The sequence below is a fragment of the Aspergillus ibericus genome (genome assembly GCF_003184845.1).
Source record: "Aspergillus ibericus CBS 121593 unplaced genomic scaffold BO80scaffold_5, whole genome shotgun sequence".
In the NCBI taxonomy this organism is placed as follows: domain Eukaryota; kingdom Fungi; phylum Ascomycota; class Eurotiomycetes; order Eurotiales; family Aspergillaceae; genus Aspergillus; species Aspergillus ibericus.
In genome coordinates, this window is record NW_020292103.1 from 113,783 (window position 1) to 133,961 (window position 20,179).

The 20,179-nt window shown below is 50.3% G+C and overlaps 5 protein-coding genes and 1 non-coding gene across 6 annotated transcripts; 2 read left to right on the forward strand and 4 right to left on the reverse strand.

Moving 5' to 3' along the window:
- Positions 1-2,864: 2,864 nt before the first annotated feature.
- On the forward strand, positions 2,865-5,492 carry BO80DRAFT_461631 (C2H2-type zinc finger protein; the record flags this gene model as incomplete). The annotated part of the gene is made up of 7 exons (XM_025722457.1): positions 2,865-3,030; positions 3,092-3,190; positions 3,244-3,357; positions 3,406-3,672; positions 3,747-4,701; positions 4,755-5,173; positions 5,233-5,492. The coding sequence occupies exons 1-7, from the start codon at positions 2,916-2,918 to the stop codon at positions 5,490-5,492; spliced, it is 2,229 nt and encodes a 742-aa protein (XP_025578877.1). The 5' UTR covers positions 2,865-2,915.
- A 56-nt stretch (positions 5,493-5,548) lies between these two features.
- Positions 5,549-6,469, reverse strand: BO80DRAFT_421827 (YjgF-like protein). The gene has a single exon (XM_025718698.1). It carries the CDS (start codon positions 6,123-6,125, stop codon positions 5,718-5,720), a length of 408 nt encoding a protein of 135 aa, XP_025578878.1. The 5' UTR covers positions 6,126-6,469; the 3' UTR covers positions 5,549-5,717.
- Positions 6,470-6,796: 327 nt separating this feature from the next.
- On the reverse strand, positions 6,797-8,659 carry BO80DRAFT_398853 (aldehyde dehydrogenase; the record flags this gene model as incomplete). The annotated part of the gene is made up of 4 exons (XM_025717445.1): positions 8,198-8,659; positions 7,829-8,125; positions 7,443-7,763; positions 6,797-7,384 (listed from the first exon to the last, which is right to left on the reverse strand). Exons 1-4 carry the CDS (start codon positions 8,423-8,425, stop codon positions 6,797-6,799), a joined length of 1,434 nt encoding a protein of 477 aa, XP_025578879.1. The 5' UTR covers positions 8,426-8,659.
- Positions 8,660-12,851: 4,192 nt separating this feature from the next.
- Positions 12,852-12,925, reverse strand: BO80DRAFT_t50. The gene has a single exon. It is a non-coding gene; the product is annotated as a tRNA-Val (tRNA).
- A 1,722-nt stretch (positions 12,926-14,647) lies between these two features.
- BO80DRAFT_203298 (MFS transporter) lies at positions 14,648-16,647 on the forward strand. Its single transcript, XM_025714223.1, has one exon. The coding sequence runs from the start codon at positions 14,802-14,804 to the stop codon at positions 16,452-16,454; it is 1,653 nt and encodes a 550-aa protein (XP_025578880.1). The 5' UTR covers positions 14,648-14,801; the 3' UTR covers positions 16,455-16,647.
- An 81-nt stretch (positions 16,648-16,728) lies between these two features.
- Positions 16,729-19,932, reverse strand: BO80DRAFT_203303 (Kha1p). Its single transcript, XM_025714224.1, has 5 exons — positions 19,605-19,932; positions 19,139-19,555; positions 18,424-19,086; positions 17,362-18,372; positions 16,729-17,115 (listed from the first exon to the last, which is right to left on the reverse strand). The coding sequence occupies exons 1-5, from the start codon at positions 19,710-19,712 to the stop codon at positions 16,873-16,875; spliced, it is 2,442 nt and encodes an 813-aa protein (XP_025578881.1). The 5' UTR covers positions 19,713-19,932; the 3' UTR covers positions 16,729-16,872.
- Positions 19,933-20,179: the final 247 nt, after the last annotated feature.

A 20,179-nucleotide genomic window follows, 5' to 3' on the forward strand; every position in this document is an offset into this window, starting at 1 on the left:
TAATTAGAGTCTTTTATAGTACTAAAAACTCTAATTAATTTATTTAATAAAAAAAATCTTAAGAAACCTCCTTCTTCTTTTCTCTAATATTTTTAGCTATTTTTATAGCGTAGTCTATCTCCAGGTAATAGAATAGTAGAATATTTACTATTATTTTATTAAAAATATTTAAATACTTATAATAAAATTTTAGTAACTTACTCTTCACTTCCATAGGATTTTTTAACTAATTAAACTTATAAAAAGCCTTATTAATATCTACTAGACTTATTATAAATAATTCTATTAGATTCTTTTTCTTTTTTTAATTTTTTTAAGTACACCATATATTAACAAAAATCATATATAATATTAAAGAATAATTTTATTCCTATCTATATTATATCTTTATCTCTATATTTTAAATATAGAATATAGAGTCCTTAATCTAAAATATTATATTTTAGTATTTTATTCACGGAAATCCCAATATAATATTATATTTATATATACGTGGTAAGATATAAAGATATATATATTTTTATAAATTTCTACTTATATCTAGTAATATCTTTATTAATTTAATTATATAAGTCTTCCCTCCTTCAAATTTTTTAATATTTTAGGATTTAATAAGAACGTACTCTAATTTATTTTTATTTATAAAGCTTTAGTTAATTATCCCATATAATATATAGCTAGTATTAATCAAAGTATTCATAAAATAAATTCTATTAATTAATTCTAATATAAAAAAGGTATAATAGTCTTCAAATCCTTAAACTTTTTTTTTAAATTTTTTATAATTTTAGTTAACTAGTGTGTACCCTTTTAAATAATAATCTAAAAAAATTATATTTTTTTTAAGACTAGAGACTATTACATGGCTAGATTTTTTAAAATTTAATTAGCCTTACTAGCTAGATTATCTTTAAATAAAACTTAATAGATTTTATTTTTTAAAATACTCTTCAAGTCCTGGGAGCGCTGTGATAATAAATATAAATATTTAATAATATAATATTTTAAAAATTTATAATATATATAAAATCTTATTTTATAGTATTTAGTTAATATCTCTTTTAATACTTATTAAATTTATTAAGTAAATCTTATATTTACCACTGTAAGTTTCTAATCTATAATATTATTTATAATTACTTTTTTAAGAATGTTACTTACTCAAGTATTAGAGTATTTTAATTATTTTTCTAAAAATTAATTTATTTTTATAAACTTATTAGCTACCTATTTAACTTATTAGTAGAAATCTTTAAAATTTAATTTCTATTTAATATTAACTATCTATTAGTGGATATTATCATTCAAGACTTAGTATAAAAGATTTTTTTTATTTAAATCTTTTTAACTGTATCTTCTAGTCTTAATTAATAGATTATTAATTTCTATTAAAAAATTATTAATTATTTAACTTTCTTACTTAAGAATAGATAATTTATTAATAATTTTTTTCTATCAAGCTGGGTCCTCGTAAATTAGCTTAAAATAATTAATTAAAATTATAATTAAAAAGGTTAGGATTTTATAATTAATCTTTATCTATAAATTAATCTTTACTTTAATTTTTTTATCTAGAAATATAAATATATACCAGGCTTATTTAACTAGCATACTAATAAATTATTAGTTAATCTTAATCTTTACTTATATATTATTAAACTAGCTCAGGAACTTATTCTTATCTTTTTTATTAAAATTTATAAAAATTAATAATTTTAGTTTTTTTATATTAGTTAAATCCTGGACTGGTACTGGTACTGATATTAATATAAATAGAAATATTATAGTAAATATTTAAGAAAATAAGAATTAAATATTAATAATCTACTTAATCTATCTAAGGCTAGCTTTAATTTTATTATTTATTATTATATTCTATTAGGTAATGACACGCTGTATTTCTATACTTTAGATTATTAATTCTTTAATGTGCCTAGCTAATTAGTTAATAATATTAGCTTAGATAGTACCTCCATGGTGGCTAGAAATATCTATTAACTTATTATAATTATTATATATTACTAATTTATTATCTAATAGATATTTCAAAGAAGAAGCGAATTTAAAACTATAACAGACTAAGAAACCGGGTGGATTATATAAAATATAATAATCTATAAAAAAATTAAATTTACTGGAAAAAGAACTATCTAATCTACAAATTAATTAAGTTTATTTATAGATAACTCTTTCTAGAAGATTCCTTTATAATATCAGTAAGCTCTTTTATTACTCTAGAGATTCCTATCCTTTCTAGAGATTCTTATTCTTTCTATAAGTATCATCGGATTAAGGTCCAGGACCAGACGGGTCAGAATATAGATATTCCGATTCCAGATGGCTGACAGGGCCTAGCCCTTTTCAGATAGTGCCCTATAACTAAAGAATTAAAAACTATTATAATAAGTAAAAATATTTGATTTAATAATAATAATTTTTTATTTAACTATTTATTTTAGTTTTATATTTAATCTAATACAGACCTTTCCTTATTTAGAGGATTGTATTGAGATAGCTAATAAATAAGAATCATATATTTTAATTATATTAGCTATCATTACTAAGACATTCTTCTTCTTCTTTCTGGCTGTAGCCTAGATGGTGAATATAACCAACATCTTCAACTCCCTGAGCCGTATCTCACAACAGAAAATGACCTGAGAAGGGGATGTACCAGACATGAATGTATCATACCTTCCAAAGAGGCCGATGACCGGATTATATCTGATCTGCACATATAGATATCTCTACCTGGAGACAGCCTCTCTCCACCGCACGTGATGTATGTCACGTGTCAATGGAGGGGTTTCCCTCCAACTGATTCTCTCCAACAATCCCTCCAACTCTTCTGCCTGCCGTGATTCTCCACGACCACCATCGTATCCCATAGGGTCCTCCACCTACGTCGGCCCTCCATGCCTCGATCTCGCCCCTCCCATGTGAGTGAGACCAAGAGGAAGTCACGGACGTGCCCGCACTGCAGCCGAGCATTTGGACGGCTCGATCACCTCCAACGGCATATGAGACTCCGTAAGTCCGTCCCCCACTCCAACCAGGCTCGGAAGGGTCTGATAGGAACCATGACATGCAGACACCCATGAAAAGCCCTATGGATGTGATTGTGGGGAGGCCTTTACTCGACGTGACTTACTCCGGCGCCATCAACGGATCGCTCATGACGATCGTCCCGGTATGTTGGGCTTCCCCGAGCGCAGGTCTCGGTCACTTACATCGCGGCCCTAGTTGTCCCCACTCCCACCGTCCCTGGTGTCCAGGACCAACATCTGCAGCTCCCTAGTCCGATGCCATTGGAAAGGTTCACAAACCATGCCAGTCTAGATCCCAACCATAACACTGGTAAGTGCTGTGGTCAACACTCACCCGTCGCCCACTAAGAGCCTCCAGCTGCAGGTGATCTAGTCCCCGATGCCCTTGATCTATCCTACCCTTTGGAAGACTTCACCAGCTTCATCGACAACATGGGTCTCGCATTGGATCCTGACAGTCTGCTTAATCTATCCAGTGTCTTGCCCGAGCGTGAACCCCTGTCCAATGCATCCCACGCCGGTAACGACAGCACGAAGACCTCGCGTCCCGAGGATGAGGAGGATCTGGACATCGCTCAACGCGTCCACTCTCCCACTTTACTACCAATCCCGCTGAATCCTCTTGGTACGATGTCATTGCTGCTCTTAACGGAGAAACATGATTTTGCCGTGCATTGTTCTGCATCTGACGCTGTGTAGCCCAGACAGTGGTATACATGCCGCTCCTCAGGATCACGGAGAAGCAAAACATGAAGATCCTGCACGAGCTTGCTCCCTTTCAGTACCTGCTACCCATGTTTACCCTGCCATCGCGAGAGTCGTTGACTCGGTTTCTGAATGCTTGGTTTGACGGGGTCTACGTGCATATGCCATTCATGCACGGTCCCTCCTTTAACCCCGACCAGCAGCCAGTGGAACTAATATTAGCGATGGCCGCAGCGGGGGCACAGTACCGTTACGAGCATCGGAAAGGTCGCCAGCTCTTCTACGCCGCAAAAACCGTCTTTCAAGAACGGCAACGGTGGAAAGAAGCGGCTACATTGAATGAACGCCAGTTCAATGCCCTCACCACCGTGACCTCTGATCTTGACGCAACCCGTCCATCCATGACGGATGATATCAGATGTCTCCTAAATATGATGATATACGCGACCTGGCAACGCGACCCGCTGTTTGTGAGAGATGCCTGCGACTGGCAGAGCCTACTTGTTCGGCTCCTAAGGGGGAGCGGTCTCGTTGAGACAGATATTCCTGATTCGAACACGCTTGGCTGGCGACCGTGGTTACAACTGGAGCTTGATCGCCGGGTCAAGCTCTTCAGCTTCGCTTTGCTGAACCTACAAAGCATTGCATACAATCTGCCGCCGATACTCCTCAGTAGCGAGGTGAATCTTCGACTGCCCTGTACTTGCGATGAATGGAGGACTACCGATGAGAGCCATTGGGAGCGGGTCCGTCAAGGTATCTCCTACGAGCAACCGTTCTTTCAAGATGCTCTAGGATATTTCTTGAAGACAGACAACGCACCAGTAGCAATCAATCCTACCCCATCCCCAGCGGCAAGCGTGATCCTCATTCACGGTTTGCTTCACCGAATTTTACTCAACCGACAAGCATCACTATCTAGCCCGATACCGCAAGTGGATAGATTCGAGTACGTGTATCACACCGTCGTTAGGCCAGGTGGACAAGTTGCTAAACTGCCAGGGCCGCTCTCCATCGTTGGACCTCCACCTGGCAACGAGCACCCGAATCCAGTTTGGATCCGCTCAACCCCAATGGGCCGATTCCGTTCACATCTACCGCTCTCCTCGGCCTTGCATATACGCGCCTCCATCTGGACCTAGGACCCTGTAGAGCGCTAGCCACCAGAGATGCACGAAAGATCGCCGAGGCGCTAGCCAACTCCGCGCCCCTGGTCCGCAGCCCCAAGCTCCTCTCTGCCCTACTTCACGCCACCCATGCGTTAAGTATTCCGGTCAAACTCGGCGTGGAGTTTGTCTCTCGTAGCCAGGGGTTTGTTTGGAGTATTCAGCATGCACTGTGCGGGATGGAGTTCGCCGTCCTCGTCAGCAAGTGGCTCTGCGTGCTTGGTCAGTTGCAAGAGGAGGCGCAACCTCTAGAAGGTGAGATCATTTCCCACTCCGTGCGCCGATCTAGGCCCTTCCAACTGACCATGATTCAGAGCATGAAACGAGGCTGCTGCATTGGATCCGTCGGATCGTAGAGGAGGGCCGCGCGTCACTGGATGATGACGGCTCCGCGTCGAACAACAACCTGGATTGTTATAAGCTAGCGTACTTTGTGGTCACTCTCTGGGCGCGCATCATGCGAGGCAATACCCAGTGGCCATTTGTCGATATCATTGGGCAGAGCCTGGAGCTGTACGCCAGTGATTTATCACGGATCAGTCGCGACCGGGATTCTGTCCGACAGCTCCATTGACATGCTATTTCAGCACTCTACTGTCGGTTGATAATTCGAACCAGTATACGAACAGAAAAGAAACCAACTTTAAGAAAATGGCTCATGAATTCTGCTAGCTGACCACAAGCTCACCCTGTCCATCAACATCGGCACGTCCTAAACTCCCGACCCTCCATCATCTGCATAGACATCCTTCGACGCACCAGGATTCTCTCCATCAAACCCCCTCTCCACTACACACCTTCAGCTCCTCCGATTATACGCCTCCACCTCAATCTCAATCAACATCTCCGGAAACGCCAACCTCGGCACCGCCAGCGCTGTCCAAATCGGCCGATGCCCCGGAATGCGCGTCTTGAGCTTCTCCACCACGCGCTCGTAGGACGCATCCATATCGACATGATACGATCGCACGGCGTACACATCCTCCCACCCGCGCAGGCCACATGCCTGCAACACGCGGTCCACGTTGTCAAATGCGAGATCGACCTCGCGCTGGATGTCGCTGCTGTCGAGGTCGCCGGTCGCGGTCCAGCCCCCTTGGCCGGCACATTTGATGATGTCGCCTAGAATGACGGCTTGGGAGTAGTGGCACAGGTCGCTGAGTTTTTGGCCGGCGCCGGGGTCGTTGATGTAGGTTTGGGTTGACATGTTGGGTTTTTTAGGGGTTGTTTGGGAAGTAAAAGGGGGTGATGAGAGAGGAACGAAAAGAGGAAGAATGGTGAGGATGATTAAGAGGAGAAAGATGCGAGTGATTCTAAGTTTGTGAGATGATCGCTTTAAAGAAGATTGTTGGTGACGAGATATGATGATATGACAATATGCTCTCCAAGGATTTGTGGAGGCCTTGGTCTGGGCATTTTGGAGGGCTCTCCAAACCCCGTGGTTGCCTCGGGCACTTCATGTATCATCGAACGCGCGTTTGAGAGTATGATTGGTAGTATCCCAGCCGATTCATTGCAGTTCAGTGGGTGGGATTATCGGGACATGGTTCATGGGTTCTCAGCTGTCGGGAACTGCATTCTGGATCAGTGTCCTCTTCCCTGGTTGTACAGTCACCTAGATACATACTACCCATGCCCCGCGATTTGAGGTTCAGGATCTCGTATCAAGATAATTGACTACTATAGCGACCAGGGTCCGTTACCGTTACCATCATACTGGTTTGACTCGACGAATCCTGCCTCGCATAGGGCACCGTCTCCGGAGTGAGGTACTTCAAGTATTCCTAACATTAGATACCTGGCCGGCGACTGTCCTGTTGACTGAGTGGTGTGTCATGTAAATTATTTTCAGTCTATCAAGTCAAGGAACCCAACTACCTACAGAGAAGCCCGGCACTTATTCAAGACCACCGTCCGCGTCTGCAAGAACTCCTCTAAGCCCCATCGCCCCCCAAACCGTCCCCATCCGCTGTCTCCCACGCCGCCATGAGGCAGCGTCGCTTCATCATGCACGGTTCCACCATTAACATGGACAGCTCCTGCGGCAATGTCTCCCGACATCTTCAGTGCCTTGAAATGGTCGCGAGTAAACACTGCCGATGAAAGTCCATACACGGAACCCTTGACCATCTGCAAGCCCTGCTCCTCCGAGTCAACCACCATAATGCCAAAGACCGGACCAAATGACTCGATCGTATAGAAATCCATGTCCTGCGTGACACCTTCAATCACCGTCGCCGGAAACGCCAATGGATCCTCTGCGACGGGGTTACGAGCTTGATGGATAACCGCGCCCTTGGACCGAGCATCCTCCACCAGCGCCGTCAGACGATCTCGACTCGCCGTCGAGATCACCCTATGTGGTCTCTCCTCACTATGCAACCGATCCAGAATCCTCCCAGTCAACTCCTCCGCCACGGACCGAACCACATACACCAGATCCGTAGACATGCAAATCTGACCATTCTACATCCCATTAGCAGCAGCACCTCCATCTCATCATAATCCAGAAACAGACACTCACATTCAAAAACCCCGCCGTGACAATCTCCTCCACGGCCTGCCCCAAATCCGCATCCTCCAACACCACCACGGAATTCTTCCCCCCCAACTCCAACAACACCGGCTTCAACGCCCTCGCCGCCTTGGCCGCAATCACCCTCCCCACCCCCGTCGACCCCGTAAAATTACACTTCTTCACCGCCGGATGCTCAACCATGCACTCATACACCTCCGCCGCATCCTCCGGCCGATGCAGAACGAAATTCACCACCCCTGGCGGAAACCCTGCCTCCCGAAACAGCGCCGTAATGAAATGATGCGTCCGGGGACTCAGCTCGGAGCCCTATCCCATACCCAAACAATCAGCAAACTACCTTCCCAACCGTCAGACTTGAACAAGGCCCATACCTTAAGAACCGCCACATTCCCCCCCGCAACCACCGGAACCACAGCCCTCAGACCTAATATCAGCGGAGCATTCCACGGCACTATCCCCAGCACCACGCCAAGCGGTTTCTTGAGCACCAGCGCGTAGGTATTCCCGTTCGAGGGGGGAATTGTTCCCGTTAGTGTATCTGCGATCAGCGAGGCCGTTTCTTCAATCATGCCTATTGACGCGGCGATGTTTTCGTCACTCCAGGGGCGGGGACAGTGGATTTCGTCTTCGATGAGGGTTTGGATGGTGGGTGTGTGGGTTTTGAGGAGCTGTTTGTCATGTAGATTACTGATTAGGATGTTGATATTGATAGGATGGAGGGGATGAGGGAGGGGACTTGCCGAAGAGAGATTCAATAACAGTTGACGCCGTTGGGAGGGCGTTGTGCGAGACCAGGTCGGGAAGGCAGAGGCACAGGATTCCACGGCTTGGATGGCGAGTTCGGGAGTTGCGCCTTGGAAGGCTGTGAGCTGGGGTGCGGAGTTCGAGGAGATGGGGTAGTGGTGGTCATGGTTGGGCAGGACGATGTCTTTTCCGTGGATGATGAGGGGGAGTGTTGTGTTCATCATGGTAGATTGTATGTCTCGTGGAGAGATTCCTGGATGGCGGGTAAATCATAGCAGAATATCTCTCATTTTGGAGTCCGGGGCCCCGCTCTTCTCTTAAAGGGAAAGAGGGACAGCTATTACCGATCCCATAGCCGTATTTCAGCCTCCCCGGTGGATCATCCCAGTCTCCCCGATGACCTTCCCCGGTTTTTTGCACTGGTTGTGATCCGGGGAGTGTACCATGAGCAATGATAGGGTCGTTTGTTGCCGTATCTACTACCCGGAGGGGCGTGGATCTTATTAAGCGGGGTGGTATATATCCGATGTCATGCTGCAGAGGTGGTGTATATCCGAGCTGTGATGCACGGGCAATTTATTCGGATATACGGATGATTAAGTGGTTTGGGTGAGACGCGAACCATGGATGCCTGGAATTAGAGTTGGGGGTTGAGTTGATCACTGAACATGAAGATGAACTCCGTACTGTTTGTCATGATGCAAGCGATGTACTGTGTATAGGCGTACCAGGAATGGCCTTATGCTATGGCCTAACCTTATGCAGGAGCTCAATCCATCCTTGATGGTTCCGGTTCCCGAAGGCAGGTCTCGGCCGGATCCCGAACCCGGCACTGGCACTGCCTCCACGGGTTGTGGAGTTCCGTTGTGGTCGGCCGGGGAAACTCCGTAAATTCAGTGGGATCTGGCCGATCTATGAATATTCTGATTCGTGACTCGTGAGGGATGAAGACTGGAAAGGGGAGTGTGGGGTGACTGGGGCCTGCTACCCAGTTATTCACCCCCACCAGGTACATATTTTCACTGCATTTTCTGCACCAACAAAATGTCTAGCCTGAGACATAGACGGGGTCTCGACTTGTAACACAAATGATAAATATCTGCAGTTTTCAATGGTTCACTTGCGTTGAATTGGATTGTATGGGGAGACCTACCTACCACTGTTGTCACCGTGTGGTCGAAATTATCTCAGTCTAATTGGGAGCTTTTGACATTTTACCAGTCCAACTGTGGGTCAAGGGTCACTTCTAACACCCCTAGTTTTATGTTAACTTCGCAATGGTCGAGTGGTCCTTCACATCAACCAGCTATCCCCACCTGTTCCATAACAGCGTGCGTACGAATCCCTTCAAGGGATTTGTTTTTGATATGTCTTTTTTTGAGCCTGAATGCTGGTGATCACTTTGAAGTCATTCTAGATTTCCTTTTCTGCAGTTTCATTTCGATATTGGCTCTGTACTGTCTATGGCCTCTAGATCGAATACAATGAAAATGTGAATAGATGTTCTTGCTTACTGGGTGTGGAGTTATAGTGTCACATTCTGATTTGCACCATGCATTCATAACTTTAAATACTCAATTTGGAGCATCAGAAAGAATACATTTCCTTATGTCAGTGCGGTAGAATAGACATGCTGTTCTAGAATTTGTATTTTACGACGTAGTAACTTGACTTACCACTCGACCAATTACCACAGGTAGGTGACGGTCAGTCATATATATCAGCCACTCCTAATGCTAAAACAATCTAACAGTACCTTCCTATCAACAACCAGGCTCCGATTCACACTGATCCCCTCTGCAAAGCATTGTCTATCTTCCCGAACAATGCTCAGACAGCCACAGCACAAGATCAGTAGGAGTGCCTTTCATCCCCGTAAGAAGAACACAGACATCACTCATGGTCAACGGTCCAGACCTGGAGCATATCTCCTGTAGGACTGATTTTGGAAGGACCACTAATAAGGCGTCCAGGAATGAGCGTGGATGAATGTAGCTTACTGGAATCCCTGATCCATAGCAGTGTGCGTTGTCCGATCGGACCCATGTATCGGGGAAATGTTCTTGGATTGTTTGAGATGCTGTGCGCACTACATCATCATCAGGGATAGAGAGTCCGGGCTTTGAGCTATGTTTGACGCCGTAAACCTTGAGCTGTGATGGGTCAGATATGGAATGTATGGATTGGAAGATGGATACATACATGAATCTCACTATAATACGGTGTGATTTCCATGTCTTTCTCTTGGAAAATCGTAGAGAGCCGTTCAATGATCATCTGATCGATATCTGAGTCGGAAAGTTTGGAGACGGTGGACATCTTGGGATAGTTTGAAGTTGTAAAGGTGCAACGAAGACGATGTAGGTAGAATGAAATATAAGGCAAGGAAACTGTCAGAGAAGCAATCACAGGTTTATATATGTAACTGCATCAGAATATCGGAAGTTATCTTCGGCGGCATATCAGCGGTGAATCAGCTCAGTCTGCATAGGGCCTCTCCGAAATTCTCAGCACTCAATGAGGACTATTCCTATGTCCGCACGAGATGTCATTTATGGTCCTTGATTCTAATGACGCTGAAATTCGATAAGCTCCTGTCCGTCGTGTCGCTGAATTTACGAGACATTTCTCGACTGGATTTTGTATCAGGTGGTTACGACGCAGTATCACTCCGAGCTATCTTGACAAGAGAAGCTGTTCGAAATAAACCAGATGACGAAACATTTGGGGGGCGCCTAACGGCACCTAAATGGAGGAATAGTCACTATCGGTACACCGTTGGAAAGGGAAGAATTTCTTTGTCCAGAAGCTCTCCGAGCCCACCAATCAGGCTGGTCCCAGGCTAGACAGTGCGCCTATTTCACCTGTGCTGTTAACGCCAGGATAATTTATACCGAAGCGTTGGAGGCCTGAGGCAGGTAGATAGATCCTTTCCCTTGAGCATAAGCGCGGATGGTACTGTGTAGAGTGTAGACTGTACTACTGAGACGGCCGGTCCTCGGTACCCCTTAGAATCTACCATTTTGTACTGGATATACCATTGACACGGTAGCTAGACTGGCAAAGATGAGCATACCTTCCAATATGAAGCCCATCACCGAGCCCCAACATGCGATCAAAGAACCAAAATAGCAACCCTCTAAAGCACGTCCACAGAGAACAATTGGTGCCACGACGGCCACGAAGGGAAGGGGTCGGGCGATTGACATCGCCTGACTACAACGGTGATGGTCTCGAGTGATGTGTATCATGTGGGTTGGGTTGGCTCGTGGGAAAATACAGTGATTACTGACGTCCGATCGAGCAGCATTTACTGAGAGACCAAGGTGGTGATCATGAAGCGGCCATGAGGAGGGCACAATTGCATTCCGTTGTAGTGCTTATCCGCTCTTGTTACTCGATCCGGACTGACCTGGATGCCCTTCTCTGACATGTATCCGAATGACTGCACCTGATGAAGCAGCTTGCCGTTTGCATTGATACCATGGCCACGGAGCATCAGATATACCATATACATCTTGTTTACCAGGATAGCTGTATATATATAATAGGTCAATAGCTGACGAATAAGACGCGAAATTCTATATTAATGGGGTAGGTAGAATGAGTACTGGAGGCTTAGCAGATATCACAATATCGCGGAGACCCTGTGGACAGGTATTGGCAGCCCACGCTGTCTGTCTTGTTTACAATCATGTTCACCTGTCTCTCTGCCTGATCAGATCATCGATGTTCGTAAGTATTCTCCACAAGCAGGTGTATCAGATGCGGCAGCTTTCCGCCGTCCCTTCTTCGGGTAAGTATCGGCACTTGCGATCTGCTATCCCTACAAACAATTTCCAATGTGAGACATTAGTGTTATTTTGTAGTTTAACATTGAATCTGAATGTATCCTGTCCCGCTCTCGTTTAGAATTCTCTATTCCTTCCCGTTTCCTTCACCTCGCCACCGCTGTTTCAACAATATATTTTCGCGTGCGGAATACCCTTGGCGACTCCGAATCGACATGGATCAGACGGCGGATTCTTGCCACACCTAAATCCAATCCACGCTTCCTGAGCTAAAAGGTGAACTGATCGCCATCTACTCCAAATCCCAAGGTTTAATCCAAGCGGGTCGTCGCAATGATCGACTGACAGCCTGAAGGCAGTTGGGCACCGGCCGGAAGTCCCTCACAATGTACTATAGTAGAACCCTGATCAGATGCTCGGTTGACTGCCTCAATGACAACACGCGATGCAGACTGGATCTTGGGCATGAAACGTATGCTGGGATGCAATTATTGGTTTCTTGATTGGGACCGGCTGTAACATGGTGGAGAGCCCCGTCTAAGCCTCTGACGAAGGGGATGATGACGGCAAACCAGCGGTGTCTCCTGATGTTCCTGGCCTCAACCATTTCCGGCGCGCTCCTGGCTGGGTCCTTGGGTTCCTCACGATGGATGACGTCGGGGACCAGCAAAGAAGGGAAATCCAGACGAAAAGTGCAGCACCACACTAAACCGTTTCTGGACCTAGCTCCGATGGCGATGGTGGGGGGAAAAGGCAAACCCGGTTAGAGTGTGCATATTTTCCTACACTAACCCCAATGCAGCATGGGCAAACTCAAAAATGGGGACGGCAACCGCAAAAGCGGAAAAGAAAAAAGTAATGACCAGACTGGGGCTCGATCCCAGGACCTTATCGGTGTTAACGATACGTGATAACCAACTACACCATCCGGCCACCGGTTGATGTTTGCTTTTGCGGGATGTGAACTAGATCCCGGCAACAACCCCCCGATCGGAGGCCTTGCCACGGCCCCGCCATCGGTATCGGCCTTGACAGTTGGGAGTTGACATCCGCTTCATGCCAGGTCTCGCCAGATCTATCAACCGCAGCATGTTGTATCCTCTCCCATCAGACCATCCATTCTGCCACCTACTTGGAAGGGACTGGGAACGACTGGCAACTGACACCAGTTCATGTCACTCCACCCCTTTTCCTGTGTGCTGCCCCCCCCCCCCCCCCCCCCCCCCCCCCCCCCCACACCGATCCAACCTGCAAGAGTTCGGCATCCCTGCCTGACGGAGCTTCGTCCGTCTCCTGCACGGCATGCCGTCACTGCCGTGAGATGGTCACGCTGCCTCGGATGAACCCGGCGCCTCACCTCAGCCAGCTGCATCCTCACCATCCCGAGCCGACCAGCACTCGGGGTAGTGGAGATACGCCGATACGTGTCAACATCTTTCCATCACCGCAGCAGAGCTTACCCGGCATGCCGTCCAGCTGGGCTGTCCTGGCCAGTCTCTCCAATAACACACGTCTTTAGGCTAAACGGTCTTCCGGATCAAGATGGATTGACGCTATCGCGACTGAAATTGCATGCGAAGCGCGAGGCGCCATCTAGAGTGGTCCAGATGCAGGCAGAACAGGTCAGCCGGTCTGTCCGGCGCCGCCGTCTGTGAACCTGGCTTTGTCTACGGCTCATGACTAACTGCTTTGGATTGGTGGACCCGGAGGATGCGTGGGTTACGAGGTTTCAGCTGCCCCGAGATTGATTCATCTCTATGGTTCGGGAACCCGTCTGGGAAGCTCCCTTGCCTAGCTAGTAGCTACATATAAGGAATGGATTTCTGGAGTGAAACTAAGCTGTTGACATCCCTGAGGGTTACACGATCGTGTGGACGGGCTGACCTTTGACATCGGGGGATGGTCGGCACGGTGTTGACGGACTCGGCATGCATCCGCCTCACTGCAACTGCTTCCCGGTTCAGCAGCGGTGAGTTTTTTCACCGAGGTCAGGCCGAGTCTAACCCCCGAATAGCGTGGGATGGACCCATGGAGTGGCGACGCTCCGAGTCGGCCCGATGGCTGACTTGCCTTTCTCGGGATGCCGACTGGTCCATGGTTGGTTTTAGGGTTGGCCGAGGATTCAGGTTATGGGCCTGATCTCGGGCGAATCCCGAGGGGACCCCGTCCTGGAAAGGGGTACACAGTATGCTCTTGAAAGCGGTTTGTAGAGGCAATGCAGTCAAGCATCCTCATCCAGAAGAAAGTACCACACCCCTTCATTCCAACCCAGACAACCCTCTGCCCATCCGCAAAGTTTGCCGCTGAAAAAACTCTGATCCGGCAAGGAACAGGTAGGGATGACCAGTTTCCCCGAAGTTTCTCAGACCCCAAACCACCGATCCAGAATAGATCGACCAGCAGAGTTTGCGACCCACTTGAACCACAATGTGATGCTGGGACGAGGGGCGCAGGACAAGTGGACTGTGGAACAACTGGTGGATGGAGCAGCCTGGCCCTGACCGGCGTCATTCGTGCAGGGCAGTAAAACTTCTCCAGCCTCGGGACCACCGTCCAGTTTCCACCCCGACTTTATGACGCACCCCAGAAGGATATCGAAGCATCGGTTCTGCCTGGGTGGACCGACAGGAGGGAAAAACCGGAGTCCTTACCCACGGAGTAAACGGGCTTGCCCCCTTCCCCCGTGTTTTTGTTTTTATATCTCCCCATCTCCCCCATCTTCGACCCTTCTTTTCTTTCCTCTCTCAGTCCTCCTCCTCCTCCTCCTCCTTTGTCCTTTCCCCTTCTTCCTCTTCTCCCCTTCTTCAACATGGACAAAATGGACAAGTCCCAACCCGCCCTCTCCTCCCATACGGAGAATGCCGAGTCCGGCCCCTCCAGCCTGACAGCCTCCACGGCATCAGGTCGCGTGGCCGGTGGCAAGTACCTCGAGGGCGTCGATACCTCCGCCCACGATGGTCCCCTCCAGACCGTCGACTTTGACCTCCCTCTCACCGTCACCCAGCGCATGGTCCAAGATGGCAATCAGTACATCGTCCTCGACTTCGCCCCCGGCGACAAGGAGAACCCCTTCAACTGGGACCCCAAGTACAAGGCCTTCATCTCCGCCCTCCTCTGCCTGATGACCCTCTTCATCGGTCTCGCCACTACCGCCTACAGCTCCGGCATTGGCGACATGGCCTCCGACCTGGGCGTCTCCGAGGAGATCGCCAAGCTCGGTCTCTTCACCTTCAACTTCACCTGTGCCCTGGCCCCGCTCTTCCTCGCCCCCTTCTGTGAGCTGGCCGGCCGTCGTATCGTCTACACCGGCGCCTACTTCTGCTTCGCCCTGATGTTCATCGGTCTCGCCCTCGGCAAGAACATCGCCACCATCCTCGTCTGCCGTGCCCTCCTCGGTCTCTTCGGCTGCGTCGGCACGATCCTCGTCGGTGGGACTTTCGGTGACATGTACTACCCCGAAGACCGGGCCATCCCCGTCGCCACCTTCTCCTTCATCGCCATCTTCGGCACCGTCGCCGCCCCCATCTACGCCGGCTTCATCGACCAAGCCCTGCACTGGCGCTGGGTCGAGGGTATCCAGGGTCTCGCCAACATCCCCCTCGGCATCATCATCCTCTTCTTCCTCCCCGAAACCCGCGGCAGCGTCGCCCTCGGCAAGCGCGCCAAACTCCTCCGCACCCACACCGGTGACGAGCGCTACGTGACCGAGAACGACCTCGAAGCCCCCTCCCTCAAAGTCATGCTCCACAACTCCTCCGTCAAGGCGATCAAGATGCTCATCACCGAACCCGTCGTCTTCGCCTTCGGTCTCTGGATCTCCTTCGCCTGGTTCCTCACCTTCCTCTTCCTCAGCGTCATCCCCATCACCTTCCAAACCAAAAAGGGCTGGAGCGAAGGCGTCTCCGGACTCCCCTACATCGGCCTCTGTCTCGGCACCACCATCGGCTTCGGTCTCAACTTCCTCCAAATCCGCAAATACAACTCCCTCGTCGCCGTCGGTGCCGCCCGGCCCGAATCCCGCCTCTACGGCGCCCTCTTTGGCGCCCTCTGGCTCCCCATCGGCCTCTTCATCTACTCCTTCACCCAATACGCCGACCTCCCCTGGATCGCCCCCTGCATCGCCCTCGTCCTCATCTGCATCGGCATCTTCTTCATCTTCGAATCCTGCTACTCCTTCACCTCCGACTGCTACGGCGAAAGCAGCTCCTCCGCCATCGCCGGTCAAGGGTTCATGCGGAATACCCTCGGCGCCATCTCCCCGCTCTTCGCCTCCCAGTTCTTCACCAACGTCGGCAGCCAATACGCCGGTCTCATCCTCGCCCTCATTGCCACCTTCCTCACCCTCATCCCCTACGTCCTCTTCTGGTACGGGCCTCAGCTCCGCGCGCGCAGTAAGCTCGCCAGTCGCGTCGTGCACGGTGGGAGTCACGATAGTGAGAAGGGTCCTGCCGGTCAGGCGTAGCCTCTCCTCTCCTCTCCTCTCCACTTCACGTCCCTCAAACTCAATAACCTTTGGGTTTCATCGCTCCACATGTCCACGGAGTGATATGTATATATGAGATGTTGGTGTTATGATTCTGCCCAAGTATATAAGTCTTACTTTTACTGCATGTCACGATATGTTATATATTTAAAAAAGGATGTTTTCATGAGTATTCATGATTCCGCTGCCGTGTTTGATACTAGTGTAAATTGTAGGGTTGTAGGGTTGTTAGCTAGGGGAGGATGATGATGGCCCCCAGGTGGGATAATAGGATATTTTGCATATCTGCCATGAAAGTGACTGACTCTACAGGTCTGTATATACTGCCTCTCATTAAAATCACAATACAAATCAAGCTCACGCTAACGCATTCACAATAACATAGGGTATATCTTCCTCATTCCCTTAACCCCCCGGCCCTCAAAACAAGTACATTCCCCACCAACCCCCCGCCCCGCCCCTCCATCCGCACCAACGCCTCTCCCACCCTCCCCAACACATTCCCTCCCCCTCCCTCCACACCATCCTTCATCTCCGAGTCTACATCCCCCCGACTGCCCCGTCCCACAATCACCAGATTCCCCGCCCGCTGCGACGACCCCAACCGGCCCATTTCCTCCCGCACATGGCCCGTCACTCTGTCCACCACATCATCCCCGTTCTCACTCAGATCCAAGGTCCGGAACACCACCCGCGAGGCGATCTCCTCATCGAGGGAATCGCGTAACGCGGAGAGATAGATCGCATCCGAGTCGTCGCGATCCCGCGCTTGGGCGGGGGCCTTGGGGGTGGATTGTGAAGGGGTAGTAGGGGTCGGGGTGGAGGTCGGGGTGGAGGAACGGGAACTGGACGCGGCGAGTGAGGTCCGCGGAAGTTCCACGTGGATGATCGTCGCCGTGACTTGGTCGTTGCGGAGTAATTGCAGGACGAAGCGGAGGGCGAAGCGGTCGTCCGGGCCCCCGAAGTAGGGGAGGAGGATGTGGTGGGCGCGGGCGGTGGGGGGCGGGGGCGGAGGCAGGTGGGTGCGGCTGTGGATGCTGAGCGTGCCGAGGGAGGGAGGGTCGCGGAGACGGCGTGGCGGGGTGCGTTCGATCAGCAGACCGACGTGGCAGGGGGAGTGGGACAGGACGGTGGTGGCGAAGTCGGTGTACGGGGCGGACGGGGTGAAGCGGTCGTCGAGGGGGAGAGGGAAGGAGGAGGTGGTGGTGAGATGGGAGTGTTCGGCCATGGAGCCGGATTCGCTCCAGGGGAGGAGGAGCAGGTCGGTGGATTCGTCGCGGGCGAGGGTGACGACGGTGTCGGCGTAGGAGTGTTCGGGGACGACGGAGACGCCCGCGAGGATGGAGAGATCGTGCCATTGGCCGAAGGCGCGGAAGGTGTTGACGACGGGGTCCCAGAGGGGATAGGAGTGGTCGAGTTCGGAGACTTTCATGACGCTGGAGTCGCGGTCGGTGAGTTCGAGGAGGCGGACGCCGTGGACGTGGAGGGTCGGGGCGTCGTCGATGTCGGTGGCGGCGGTTTCTTCGGCGGCGGGTTCCGGGGAGGCGAGGGTGTCTGGGTGGAGTTTCGGGGTCGGGGGTCGGTTGGGGCTGAGGAGGGCCGCGAGCGTGCAGATGCTGGAGAGGCCGTCGAGACGGAGGTAGACGAGGAGTTTGCGGACGGGGAGGGCGCGTTGTTGCTCTTTGGCCAGGGCGACGCTGTCGACGCGGGTGTCGGATTGGATGGGATTACCGGCCCAGTCGATCTCGCCGCGACGCCAGCGTTCGACTTTGGTTTGGTACCATTTGGGATACAGGGCCACGGTGAGAGGGGTGGTCGCGAAGGTGGTGATGAGGGCCATGACGACGAACATGGTGAAGGTGCGGGTGCTGAGGATGCGCGCTTGCAGGCCAATGTTCTGGGATGGATTAGTGGGATCTAGAGACGAAGGGGGCACAGGGGGGAATACCAAAACGATCAGCTCGACCAGACCCTTACAGCTCATCAGCACGCCAATGGACAAGCTCTCGCGCCAGAGCAGGCCGCACAGTTTCGAGGCGAGCGCACCCCCGACTACCTTGGCGGTAAACGCAATCGCAATGATGCCGATGACATAGCCCCAGACGGTGCCGGTGTCGAGAAGGCCCAGGTTGGTTTGGAGGCCAGACAGGGTGAAGTAGAGGGGCAGGAAGAGCGTGGCGACGAGATCTTCGATCTTCTCGGTCAGCTTGATGGCGAAGCCGCCCTCGTGGGGACACAGCAGGCCGATGATGAAGCCGCCAAAGATGGCGTGGATGCCAATGATCTGGGTAAAGAAGGCCGAGGCCAGCGCGATCAGCAGAGTGATGGCCACCACCGATTGACTGGGGCCTTTTTGCAGACTGCCCGTGTGGCGGAGGAAGCGCAGGAACAACGGGCGGAAGACGAAGATGAGGAACAGAATATAGCCGACGCAGACCAGCAAAACCCAGAGCGCGGTCAACCCGGTCCCGGCGTTGACGAGGGCCACACAGAGCGCGAGCAGGATCCAGCCAACGACATCGTTGCCGACACCGGCCGAGAGCACGATGACACCGACATTGGTTCCCAGCAGTTTGAGCTCGGTCAGAATCCGACAGAGGACGGGAAAGGCCTGTCACCTGCATTAGAAAAGATCCCGCTGCGTGGGGGAGGGATAAACTTACGGTGATAGCCATGGCAATGCCAATGAAGAGCAGATAGGTGCCAAAGTTGATGTCCACCGTATTGGGATCATCTTGGAAGGTGTTGTACAGGCCGTATGCGATGGCACAGCCCAGTCCAAAGGGCAGGATCATCCCTGCGGCCGAGACGCTGACGGCCACGCGCCAGTTGCTGACTAGGAAGCGTAGGTTGGTTTCCAGCCCGACAAGGAACAGAAACAAAACCAGACCGAGATTGGCGACCAGGTTTAGGTTGGGAATGGACGCGGTGGGAAAGATGGCATCGGTGAAGCCGGGAATGCGACCCATGACGGAGGGGCCCAGCAGGACACCGGCAATGACCTCTGCGATCACGCGCGGCTGGCGAATCTTGGAGAGGGGCCAGTGCAGCAGGCGGCAGAAGATGATGATGATGCCGGCCTGGAAATTAGCAGCGCTCGGGGAGAGAGTCGCAAGAGAAGGATCTTACCTGGATGATGAAGATGATGATGGGGTTGGAGGAGTCATAATGGGTGGGGTTGCTGCCTTCGAGAATGCCACCCTGGGATTTGACCTTGGTGGTGGAATTGGAGGCCATGATGGTGTCCTCCTAGGAGGCCCTGAGGCCGTGGAGGAGAAAACTGACTGTCAGGACGACGGGAGGGAAAGAGAACGCAACGATCAAAAATCACACCGGCGGGAGGAGAGGGGAGAGGAAGAAGGAGAAAAACGAAACAAAGAAGTGGAGATGGCGCGGAGGCCCCAGCTTTGACCGGTGGAGTCTCCAAGTTGTGGACGTGGGCTGGGCTGGGCTGGGCTGGGCTGGGGTTGGGGTTGGGGTTGGCGGGTCCACGTGGCGCAATACGAGGTTTGATCGGCCGAGGAGCCTTGGGTGACAGCTCGCGTCCATGGGTTGACAGCCTGGAGGCAGCCTGTCTGCCATCGACCCGTCTAGCCCGCCCAGCAACCTTCCTTTCTGAGGGGGGCCAGAATCTGGGATGTCGCTCCTGATGGGGGGTGGGAATGTCGGCTGAGCTCGTCACCTGACTGTGGCCCCCGATCCAC

What these genes read in the sequence shown, in the direction of transcription:
- BO80DRAFT_421827 (XM_025718698.1), bottom strand. Translation starts at nt 6,125, where the DNA reads ATGTCAACCCAAACCTACATCAACGACCCCGGCGCCGGCCAAAAACTC.
- BO80DRAFT_203298 (XM_025714223.1), top strand. Translation starts at nt 14,802, where the DNA reads ATGGACAAAATGGACAAGTCCCAACCCGCCCTCTCCTCCCATACGGAG.
- BO80DRAFT_203303 (XM_025714224.1), bottom strand. Translation starts at nt 19,712, where the DNA reads ATGGCCTCCAATTCCACCACCAAGGTCAAATCCCAGGGTGGCATTCTC. An exon ending in TCATCATCTTCATCATCCAG is followed by an intron (nt 19,556 to 19,604) that starts GTAAGATCCTTC and finishes GCTAATTTCCAG; the next exon opens with GCCGGCATCATCATCATCTT. An exon ending in GCATTGCCATGGCTATCACC is followed by an intron (nt 19,087 to 19,138) that starts GTAAGTTTATCC and finishes TGCAGGTGACAG; the next exon opens with GCCTTTCCCGTCCTCTGTCG.